Source organism: Vulpes vulpes, chromosome 9 (genome assembly GCF_048418805.1).
Source record: "Vulpes vulpes isolate BD-2025 chromosome 9, VulVul3, whole genome shotgun sequence".
NCBI classification, from domain to species: domain Eukaryota; kingdom Metazoa; phylum Chordata; class Mammalia; order Carnivora; family Canidae; genus Vulpes; species Vulpes vulpes.
The window spans coordinates 102163311-102175080 of NC_132788.1; the positions used below are offsets into that span (position 1 = coordinate 102163311).

Below are 11770 nucleotides of genomic sequence, written 5' to 3' on the forward strand. Positions count from 1 at the left end.
GCCACACCCACGTGGAGCCTGAGAGGGAAAGGGCCTCAAGGCACCACCCACCCTCACCCCAGGAGCCTGAGAGCTGCAGCCTGCAGGGACCCAGCAGTGAGTAATTGCAGGCTTGCTTTGCCTTCCTGGTGGCCAGCAGCCAGGACAAGGTTCATTCCGGAAGGGCGGGCCACAGATGGGAGAGAAGGGGGGGGGGTAAGGGGGCCTCAGGTGGAGGCTGGTTGGCGGTAGGCTGGCCTGGGGCCCAAACCCCAGAGCAGCCCCAACCCCAGCTGCTGGGCCTCCAGCAGGCCCTCCTCCGCCTGCCCTCCGGTCTGAAAGGCAAAAGCAGTGAGCCACTTCCTGTTCCAGACACCAGCAAGGGGGCCTTTCCAGTCTAGAAGTTTGGTTTTGCTCAGTAAATATTGATTATCAAAAACAACAGGAAAAAAAACCCAAAAAACAAAACAACAACAAAAAACCCCAAAACCTACTTTGTCCTCCTCAAGTCCTCAGGTTGAGTGTGTACATATTTGCCCTTGGGAAGGTTCTCGCTGTCCGAAGGGGGAGAAAAGGTGGTACAAAGTCACCCAGCAAGTGGCCCTTAAAAACTGAAGAGGGCATTTGGTGGGCAAACCTGGTGGGCCCTCTGCTGAGGATGGAAGGAGAGAGAAAAAGGCTGCCCGGGGTGGCAGTGAGATGTGGGGTACGTGACTCTCACACCCCTGGGTTCTCTTTCCTTATCGGTGAATGGAAGATAAGCTGCTGGATATACACAAGCAACAGTCCAGTGGTGTGGACAAGCTACCTAACCCCTGCCCACCCCCACCTCAATCCAGGAGAGAAAGAAAAACAATGGACTTTGTTTTACTAGACACACATTTGCTCCGTGCCTCAATCCTCTTATCTGTAAAATGGAACCAGGGAAAGTGTCTACTTTAATTCTGACCTAGGCTTGTAGCGAGGAGTAAGTGAATATGGGAGAGGAGCCAAGCACAGTACCTGGCTGGTGGGAGGCATCTATGTATGTAGTCTCTTCTTAAAACAGGGCATGTTATCTGGTCTGTAACTACCCAAAAGCCTTCAGGGCCGGATGCTGAGTCTCCAGGGGCCCTCAGAGGCTCATAGAGGTTCACAGAATCTCTTGAGGGGGAGCTTCTCAGGCTAGCTCTGTAAACAGTAGGGACTTTGCAGGAATCCTCCAATTAACAGAGCAGCTAATTCCCCAGCGTGGCTTCCTAGGGCTCCAAGGGACAGCAAAAGGTTTCCAAGACCCCCCAGCTCAGGTCGTTCTGGGCGGTGCTCCTCTCAGGCCCATGGGAGAACTCGCCAAACAGGGAAACTGAGGCCCAGACCACCCAAGGACTCGCTCAGGGGATGTGGCCTCCAGCTAATCTGGCAGGAAACAACTAATCCAGCAAACATAGCTGGATCTTGGATTCACCTGGGTCCCTCAGGCCAGCCAAGCCCACCCCCAGAGATCCTGGGATTTCTCACTGCTGAGCGTGGATTCTCCCAAAGGAGGCCTCTCCCTGTCCCCAGGCTGTACAGCCCCTCAGCTCAGCAGAAAGCAAAGAACCAGACTCTGCGAGTCCATCGAGGAAGGTAAGGTCTGCATTCAGCTCACGGTTTCTGATCACTTTTGAAAACAAAACCCGCCACAGGAGAAAAAGAGTTGCACGTCTGCTTACTTTGCCAATCCCCTCTCTGTCCCCCCGCACAGTCCAGGCCTCTGAGATGCTCCCCGAAGCTGCAACCTTGCAACCCGAGGGAAGGGTTAACAGGAAGCGCCTGGCGTCCTGCGGCTACAGAAGCCCATTGTTCTCAGCCAGTCCCCTCCCCCTCATCCAGGAAGACCCTCTGGGGAGCCCCTTCAAAAGGGCCTGACCGGTGTCTCCAGGCGGCTGGCCAGCCTGTCGGGGAGAGTGAGCACAGGAAAAGGAAGCCCGCCGGGCGCGGGCTGGGGCACAGCTGTCACCGCCGCCACGTCTCAGGGGGTTTCCGAGGAAGGGGGGTGCTCAGCCTTGCCCGCCCCTGGGTGGGGGCAGCCCTCCCTGCAGTCCCCATCTGGAAGCCAGAAAACTTTGATCTCGAGCCTTTAGGTACAACTTAAGCTCTTGCCTTCCCCCCTCCCTCCACGCCACCACCCCACCCCCGTCTCTGGTTCAGAAAGTTTCACACCCCACCCCTCCTCCATCTGATTTCAGATCTTCTCTTCTCCAGGTCCTAACTGTCAGCTTTTTCCGATTAGCAGACTCTGGTGGGGGAGGAGGGAAGAGTGTGCTTTGGTGGGGCGTCAGGGCTTGAGGGGCGCAGGGAGGAGGGGAGCTGTTAGCAATTCCCTGGGAGACCCTGGGGGCGGGCAGGGCCAGGGCGAGCAGCTGGCCACCAGATGTGGGTGGACCGGCTGAGGAGGAAATTAATTGGTGCCAGTCGGTGGCGGGGGGGAAGGCAGGTCCCCAGGGGGCCAGGGGAGCCGCCTAGGTGCGGGAAGGAGCTGAGGGGTTGAGGGGAGGGGAAGGAGGGGCAGTGAATGTTGGGATCATTTTCTTAACCCAGAGTCAACAATGTGCTGCGGCCCCGCACGTTGGAAGGCTGGAGAACTAAAAAGGGGGCGGGGGGGGGGGCTGCCCAGGGATATTTCTGCTGAGAAGGGCTACGTTAAAAAGGGTCAGGCAGGGGGACGCCTGGGTGGCTCAGTGGTTAGCGTCTGCCTTTGACTCAGGTCGTGATCCCGGGGTCTTGGGATCGGGGCCTGCATTGGGCTCCCGGCAGGGAGCCTGCTTCTCTGTCTGCAGATGTCTCTGCCTCTCTGTCTCTCACGAATAATCAAAATCTTAAAAAAAAAAAAAAAAAAAAAAAAAAGGTCAGGCAGGGAGGTGGGCGTGGGCCTAGGGAGGTCTCAAGCCCGGACAAGTAGGTGGAGGGCCTCAGGCCTTGGGCTCGGCTCACCTGGACAAAAACGTGGGGAGACCCAAACTCCCCTTAACACAGCAGTGGGCGGAACTTAGCCCTAGGCTGAGCCTCAGGAACTCTGGGCGCAGGTGGGGAAGGTGTGGATCTGAGCTCCTCCGGGCACACGGGGGTTCCAGCAGCCCCCACGACCACCGTGAATGGCGTGGGCCCCAAACTCTGGCAATACCCATTTCCCCTTCGACTTTTTCCGCAATTTACCTGATTGCGAGCGGGCCCGCGGCCTCCGCCTTCCGGCGCGGCCCCCCAAGTCCCTCCCCCGCATCCCCGGGGAGAGCTCGGGGGTGGGGGGCCACGTGCGCAGGGCCGGGGCGGGATCCAGAAGGGACCAGTTTGGGGGCGAGGGGCGTGGCCCGGGCTGCACGCGACCCTGGGAGTTCTTGGAAGTCACTGGGTGCCGCGCGCAGGGGTGGGGCGCGGAGGAGAGCGCGAGGCTCGTGGGTCCCGCCCCCGCCCGCGATTGACACCCAGACGGCTCCGCCCCGCGCTGCGGCTAGTTACAGACCCCGAGCGCCTGGCCCCGGACTCAAATTTCCTCGCGAAGATCAAGTCCGGTCCTCGCCTCGCCTGGCCAAGAGCTGCGTCTCCACCGTCTCGGACGCGCGGACCTCGCCCAGGTTCCCGGAACTCGGCAAACCGGTCTGGGTGCTGCTTCTGGGGCCCTGCCCTTTCCCAGCGGGGCGCCGGTCCGGCACAGCGGAGAGGGGAGGGGATCTCCGGACGGCGGGCACGGCGAGAGCCGGCTCTGCTTGCTCTCCGGCAGGGCGATCCTCTCTGGCCTCAGTTTCCCGATCCGTAAAAAGTGGATCAAAGAAGCGATCTCAAAGGAGAGTTGCAAATGCATCATCCATTCACAAAAACCACTTAGCAGAGCACCTGCTGGACTCGTTTCTGCCATCGCATGGAGGCCATAGGCTAGAAGAGACAACCCCAGAAACAAATGTAAAACTGCAACTGGGCTACTATTAAAAGAAAAAAAAAATTTTTTTTTAAGTACCTCTTGGTCGGAGTGTCAGTAAACAGAGGCCCAAAATGGGGGACATTTGTAGCTTTGTCTCTCTTCTAGAAGCAGAATTTTCCTAACTCCGAAACAGTGAGCAAAGTGACTTAGCGCTGATATTTAAATATGACAATGAATCTCTCCATTTCTCTTTTTAGATTTCAGTCTTCACCTAGTCATAGGCCTCTTGCTATGGTAATAATGTGTCTCTAACTCTTGATAATCTCCCTTCCTAATTAATAAAGCTGTGAGGACCCTCATACTGGCTACTGTTTCAGCAGGATCTTATGACATTGTTTTGTTTTCACTGTAACTTTTATTAACTGTTACCTTCTAAGTATGGTTAGTGATTAACAAGTGAGTTACATTAAGAAAAGTTTTTAGATAAATAATAGTACAGTCCTTACGCAGATATGACAGAAATCCTGTCAAATGTTGGAAATTCTAAGAGTCACAAGAAGCCACTGAGTAAATGAGACAATAAATATTAAGCTCTTAGCACTTGCCTACCCCAGACAGCCTCATTCCCTCTTTCAGGCCTGTGTTGGACATTTGTGCAAGTGATATTCGCATGAGGGCACAGATGCTAACTAGAACATAAATTTACCCTTTGAGATAGTGAGGAGTGTTCTAAGGAAGGCCAAAAAGAGGGCCAAAAGGGCTGAGTGGCAGAAAAGGGAGCTATTTTAGATCAGGTGGCCAAAGAAGACCGCTCCGAGGAGGTGACATTTCAGCCGAAATCCAAAGAAAGTGAGGATGAGTGTCTGGGAGAAGAGCATTGCTGGCAGAAGGAGCAGCAAGTGCAAAGGCCGTGGGCTGGAACATCCTTGGCCTGTTCTCCAAGTGGGAAGGAGGCTACTGTGGATGAAGGGGGGGGTGGGGCTGGAGAGTGAAATTATCCAATCTGCATTTTATAAAATCTGTGGAGGGGCCGTGTAGATTAGATTGTGGCAGGAGCAAGGGCTGGGAGGAAGCCTCGGCCTTGATCCGGGTGAGAAGTGATGGCAGCTCACACTAAAGACGGGAGTCTTGATGGTGGGGAGAGTGGAGTGGAATGAGAGGTCAAGTTGATGGCACCCGTGACTGCATGCTGTGCGAGGGAAGGAGAAAAAAAGGATTCAAGGAGGATTCCTCAGTTGAGAAGCTGACAGAGAACAGCAAGAACTCTCTGCGGGTCCTGTTCTGTTTGGAATATCTTAGTGCCCCACAAGTTGACATAGGGAGGGGGCTCAGACAGTCTGGGGGCGAGGGAGGGGGTCAGGATGGAGAACAAAATATGGGAGTCAGTACAGACTGGCATTTAGAGCCCTAAGACTGAATGAGACTACCTACAAAGGGGTGAGTGTGGACAGAGGCTGGGAGGAAACCGGAAGTGTGGGGGCCTAGAGGAGGGAAGAGTCAACCCTGTCAAATCACTAGGATGAGGCCAAACACGACCTGAGAGGGGAGCTTGACCCCCTTCACACCCAGCTACTGGAGGAACTTTTTTTCCCAGCTCTCTGGGATAAGCACGGCATCTGTATACATGTTACATACATGCTTGTCTCGCTGTATGTGCTGTTTTTTTTTTTTAGATTTTATTTTTTCACGAGAGACACAGAGACATAGGCAGAGGGAGAAGCAGGCTCCCTGTAGGGAGCCTGATGCAGGGATTCGATCCCAGGACCCTGGAATCAGGCCCTGAGCCGAAGGCAGACGCTCAACCGCTGAGCCATCCAGGTGTCCTGCTCTATGGGCTTCTAAATGGCCGGTGCTGTTATCATCAAGGGTTCTAACAATAAGAAAATAACACTTCCGGTGTGCCCAGGCGTTCCACTAAGCACTTTATACCTATCGTCTCACTTCCTCTTCACAATGAACCTGAGAGGTAGGGACTGTTACTGTCCACAATTTACAGCCAGGGAAACAGGCCCAGAGAGGTGAAGTAACTTGCTCAGAGCTGCACAGCTGGCAAGTAGAGCTGGTAGTCTGGCTCCGGAATCTGTTCTGACCCAACTTCCACATCTGGTCTTTGTCACTGGGCATCATGGTTCTGAGGTTGCCAGGGTATGTAGACCTGTCCTACTCGGGCCATTTATTTTCTGGGGAGGCATGGGTAGTCACATTCCACCAGACCAGTCAGGTTGGATGGGCATGTAGGTCATTTCCAAATTGTGCCAGTTTGTGCAGCGCTGTAGCAAACATCCTGGTGCAGGCCTGAGACTCCCGGGAGAATCCACTGGTCAAGGGACATGTGACATTTTTAGTTTTCAAAGCTCCTGGCCCACCCATCACTCCCCAGAGGGCCTGTCCCAATAATCCAATGCCATGTAAAGGTGTGAAAACTCCAAACCTCATCAGAGTTTGGTTATTGTGACAAATTTTCAATGTTGCCTACTCTGAATGGTGAAATGGGGGGGGGGGGGGGGGCGGAGGGAAGGGGTGTATCTTAAAGGGGTGCGTGTGTGGGGGGGTGCTTCTCCGGTCTCCCACCACATCACCTCCAGCCCCCAGCCCGGAAACCCCCGGGGAGGCAGGGGCGGGGATGGCCAGGCCTTTTCCCCGGAGGAAGGAAGGGCCAGGAGGTTCCTGCGACAGGATGCGCAGTGAGGGCCCCCTCCCCAGCCGCCAGGGACTTCCCGGGGCGGGCTCTGTTCTCGGGGGAGTAGCTCCCACGCGAACGCACTGAACTGCTGCTGGGGTGTGGGGCTCTCCCCCGCCCACGTCCCACTGGGGAGTTATGGGTCAGGACCCCGGGTGGGTGGCACTAAAGTCTCCCGTTTCCCAGGAAAGAATCAGGTGGCCGAGGAGGCGAGCGAGGCTAGATTTCCCCGGGGGAACCCTGAGGGAGGCGGGGAGGCAGGGGTGGGGGTGGGTGGATGCAGCCGGAGGAGAGCCGGAGGCGGGCGTTCTGGGCGGGTCCGCCCGCCACCGCACCCTCCTCCTCCTTCCACCCTGGGGCCTCGGGGTCAGGTCCCCCCGGGTCGCGGGAGGCCCGAGCGCCGGAGCCAGCCGTCTGGAGGCGGGGCGGCGGCTTTCCCGGGGCCTCCCGCCGCCCTGGCGGCCCGCACCTGCGGCTCCTTTGTCCTTCCCACGGCCACCCCGCCACCCGCCCCGGCGCAACGCCTTGCGGCCCCTCTCCTACATCAGCGGAGGGTAAATGATGAGCGTTTCTCCTCTGGGGTGACTAACATGGAGCTGGAATGGAGCCAAATCCAATAACGAGGGCTCTCACGGGCATTTCCAAATCTCCAGTCGCCCCGCGGGAAAGCTGTTTAGAGGCCCACTTCGCAGATGAGGAAACTGAGGCTGGGAACTCACTTCCCGGTCTGAGTCACACAACTATACCGCTAGAGATGAGAGCAGGGGTGTAAAGGGCCCTCCAAAGCTCACCTCAGTTCCCCCGCAAGCCGTGGGGCCCCAGCCAAAGCGGATGCAGTAGGTCAAGTGGGGTGTGGGGGGGGAGATCTGCTATCTTTCCCAAGTCCCCACCCAATTTCCCCCAGACATCTCAAGCCCACCTCTCCCAACCCCCGGAGTTTTCGAATTTCTAAGAAACTCCCAAATATGGGGGAGCTTAAGGAGTCGGAATACCAGGGCACCCAGCACGGAAATGCTCTGGCAAAGAAAAGGGGGCCCAGCCCCATCCCGCCCACTCTGCCCACGTGATAGCCGGTCAGACCGGTTTCTGGGGCCCCAGCAAGCCGCCGCCCGCTCCTGACCCCTTAACCCTGCCCATCCCCCCATCAGGGAAGAAAACCAGACGGGCCGCAAAGACTTTATTCAAATGCTCTTTATTTTCCTATCTGGCGTTTCCAGCAAAAGGCCAGATAGATGAAATTAAACAGAATCCACCACAGTAAAGGTAAACAGACCTCAGAACGCCCTGGCAAGAATCTTCCCCTCCCCGGGCTGGCCCAGTCTCACCAGCAACTGGTCCCAGCTCAGCCTTACAGCGCTCCAAACACCCCCACCCAATTTTTGTGATTCAGACCAGGATCGTCTGGGTTGTGTCTGTGTGTCTGAGGGATGGTCACGCTTGAGACCGTGAACATATTCCCACCTCTAACGCACCAGATGAAAAAAATTTTAACCTGAAATTAGATCAGCCCCCCGCTATGCACCCGAAGGCGCAGGGGCGCGGGGCACAAGCCCGCAGCAAGCGGTGCGAGGTGACTCAGGACGCCCTCCTCCCATTCCCCAGGGCGGTCCACACCCCAGACCCTCCTCCCAGGCCCCACACCCACGCAAGGCAACAGGAAGCTCCCACGTCTGCCCCATGACGCAACGATGACCGCTTGCACAAGTATGTCACCGGTGGGGGAAGGGGAGCGCCTGCCTGGAATCCTCTGAGGTTGGAAATGCAAACACCAACTATTGAAAAACCTTGGAAGGGCAGCACAGCTCCCAGTAAAAACTAAAGTCCGACCCTGAGGAGTTGAAAGAACCAAGCCTCCCTGCTCCCAGTCCCAGAAGGAGAGGGAAAGGTCCACGTCCCAGTCCGTTAAGACAGCACCTGTGGGCGCAGCAGGTCTCGGCGGAAGGCGCTCGCGCTCCGGCTCAGGCTCCTCGGCGCCGCCGCTGCGCACAGACGGCGACGGCTCCCCGGGGGCAGAGTCCCTCTTTAGGCCTCAGCAGCCCGGGCGGCAGCTCCTCTCCACGGTTTCGGCGGGCGCTCCCCCGGGGGCGGGCCTCGCCTCGGGTCTGCGCACTCCGGCCGACGCTTCGGCCCGCGCTTGGGCTCCGGTGGCGCCGCTCGGGGACCCTCAGAAAGCCACCACGGCCCGCACGAGCACGTTCAGCATGCTGTCCGCGGGGCGGCAGGCCGGCTTCGCCTCGCACGCCGGCGGCGCCGTCGGGGGGGCGGCGGGGCTGCAGTTCAGGAGGCCAGAGAAGCGCCTCTGTAGGACGCGCGCCAGGTTGGGGAAGGCGCCCTCCGCTTGCGCGGGAGGTGGCTGCAGGCGGTCAGGGACCTCCGAGGAGGCTCCTTCCTCCTCCTCCTCCAGACGGGCTTTCTTGCTTGGGACCAGTCCGACGTCCCCGCCGTCACTCAGGCTGCTGTTGCGCCGCTTTCGGCTGACTTTTGTAGGGCGCGGGGCACAGCGGGCTGGGGTCTCCTCCGCTCGCGGCGCCTCCCGCGTGTCCATGGGCTCCGGGGAGGTCGGCTCACCGTCGGGGGGCGCTGCCTCGGCTCCAGCTTCCGCTTCCCGCGACTGGTGCAGGCGAGGATCGGGGGAGCGGACGGGCGGCAAGGGCACCTCGGGCTCGTGGGCTTCCACCTTGGCCGAGAGGTAGAGCTCCCGGGCGCTGCGCATGACCAGCGACAACTGCAGACTCCGGTGCAGCCGCAGGCCACCGCGCTGCATGCGCGAATGGTACATCTTCCACACCGACAGAGTCATGATGCGTTGTGCCTCCTTCTGCACTTCCATGGCGGCTCGACGGCAGGGGCGAGGGCGGCGGGGACTCCCTGGCTGGGCAGGACAGGTAGCAGGTGCACTCCGGGCAAAGCGCTCGCTCACGCTTCTCCACTCACACCAGCCCACGCCGTGACTCTGCTGGGACGCTCTGCCCCGGCGCCCGCCACCCGGGCCCTTTTGTACCGAGAGTGAAGTCACCGAGACGCCCCGCCCAATCAGAGAGCCGCATCCGGGCTTCCCAACGCACGGCGGTGAGACACTCCTTAAAGCGACAGGGTGGAATTTACCGAGTGGGGGAGAAGGGACGGGAGTCGGAGTGAGGGGGAGCGTTCCCGAGTCCACGCGGAGCGCGCGGGGTGGTCTCCTTTCTCGGGGCCCTCCGTGCGCCGGTGCGCAGGCTCAGACGAGGGGAGCCGCGGGTGCGGGTCCGAATCCACCCACGTGCTTGCGTCTGAAACCCCAGCTGATTGTAGGCGGCAAGTTTCCCCTCGCACGGGGGAAGACCGGGGTTCGAACCGGCACATCCTCCGTGGCCACAGTTCCTAGCATCCACCAGGTGTCTAATTAATGGTTTTTGGATCAGAACCTATTAATGTTTTTTAGTTGGATAACCGTGCTAACGCTTACTAAGCACTACCCGCCAGGCGCTGTTAAGGGCTTTCCTTCACTAAATACCTCATTGATGCCTCATTTCCACTCCGCGGAGGGTACTGTTACACCTGATTTCTGCAGGTGGGGAAATCGAGACAGAGTGACGCTGTTCAATATTTGCTAAACGAATAAATGGGTCACTGGGGCCTCCAGCTCTTGCGTCTCTAGCGTAAGCCAGCCCTCCTCAGTCCCCTTGTCTGGAGGCGGTGAGGCGGCGGGCAGCGCGGCTGGCTCCAGGGCCGTAGCTGCCCGTTCCACGGGGAGTGGATGTGTGCAGACACGAGCGCAGCCCGGGCTGCCATTCGTGCGCTCCACACCGAACACCACCTTCACCCCCAGTTTCCCTCTACACGAGCTCTACGAGTGGGCTGGAGACTCGCAAAACAGAGGACCCGGGAACACGACAGTCCCCGTGAACACGTGGCAGCGCCCCCTAAGACTACACGGCCCTGCTCCGCCTCTGCGCCCGGGGCAGCGAGGCAGGGATAAAAGCTGTAAACTGAGCAACGCAGAGATAGAGCAGATAGAAAACGTCGGCCCCACCCTCCGCTACGCCCTATCGCTCCAAGAAAACCTATTTCCAGTTCCTCCAAAACAAGATGCAAAATTATTCCTAAGCTCCATTCATTCGTGGCAAGGGCCCTTTAAGGGAAGGCTCCTCTCTGCCCCTCCGTCCCCTCCCCCAGCCGCCGACAGGAGGGCAGAGTCTTCCGGCCACTGGAAGCGCCAGACTTCCACGACTAAATTTGGGTATGATGACGTAGGGCAGGCGCGCGAGGCGCTTCCGGCTGCCCATATAAGGACAGGGGCCGGAATCTCCGCTCGGAGCCGCGACAGGCCCCTTCCGGGAGGGCGGGGGCGGCGCCTTGGCCTCGGAACACGCCCCCTCCCTAACCGCGTCCCTCTCCCGGCAGCTCCGACTGGCTGTAGGCCCCGGCTTCCGGACCGGAGTCCAACCCGGCGGGCTCCGGAGGCCAAAAAGGCGTGACGCCTTCGGGAAAACCCCCGCTGGCAAAAAGGGGCGATCTCAGGACTTTCACTGACGCCAACTCCCCGACACCCTACACAAAGACCTTGCCAACATATGGGGCGGTTCGCTGACGACCCCTTCATCCTTGTTGCCCCATAGAGACCCCACAATTGTTTCTCCCTACAAGGTTCTCCCCCAGGTATTCTTGCTTCTCCCCTCCCCGCCAAATGATGCAGCCTTGGAGAATCCTTACGCCCCGTCCTGCTCTTCTTAAAACTGTCCCTATTCAGCGACCCTACACACGCTCCGGCGACCTGCTGAGGTCCCCATTTCCCCCTGCACCACCGCGGCGAATCCACAATGACGTCCCCAGCCCAGGCGCGCTCTCTCTGAGACTCTACGCAGCGACTCCGAAGCACAGGGGCGCACAGACTCTCCAAGAACTTCAGACTTCCCACCCAGATCTCTCCTGAAACAAACCAGGACCCCTCTCAGGTGATGGCTCCCCTCCGAAAAAAAAAAAAAAAAAGTGCATTTCCGGAGACCGCACACACAGCATTTCTGTCACACAGGAGTCATCTCTGTGAGCCTCTCTCCAGACCTTCCTGCCACCGCCCCCCCACACACACACACACAGAGGACTACCTTGTATACACCATCCTCAGAGCCACCACCACACCCTCTCCCGCTACTGCCAGCCTCCACACCCCAGAAGCATCTCTGGGGCCCCCCACCCACAGCCACCCCGCCCCAGGGCCACCTCCTCCGTAGGAAAAAAGAGGAGGAGAGAGGCCAACA

The 11770-nt window shown here is 58.7% G+C and overlaps 1 protein-coding gene across 1 annotated transcript; it reads right to left on the reverse strand.

The window, feature by feature from the left end:
• Positions 1-7709: 7709 nt before the first annotated feature.
• Positions 7710-11641, reverse strand: IER2 (immediate early response 2). Its single transcript, XM_025983456.2, has one exon. It carries the CDS (start codon positions 9361-9363, stop codon positions 8698-8700), a length of 666 nt encoding a protein of 221 aa, XP_025839241.1. The 5' UTR covers positions 9364-11641; the 3' UTR covers positions 7710-8697.
• Between the last annotated feature and the right edge of the window lie 129 nt (positions 11642-11770).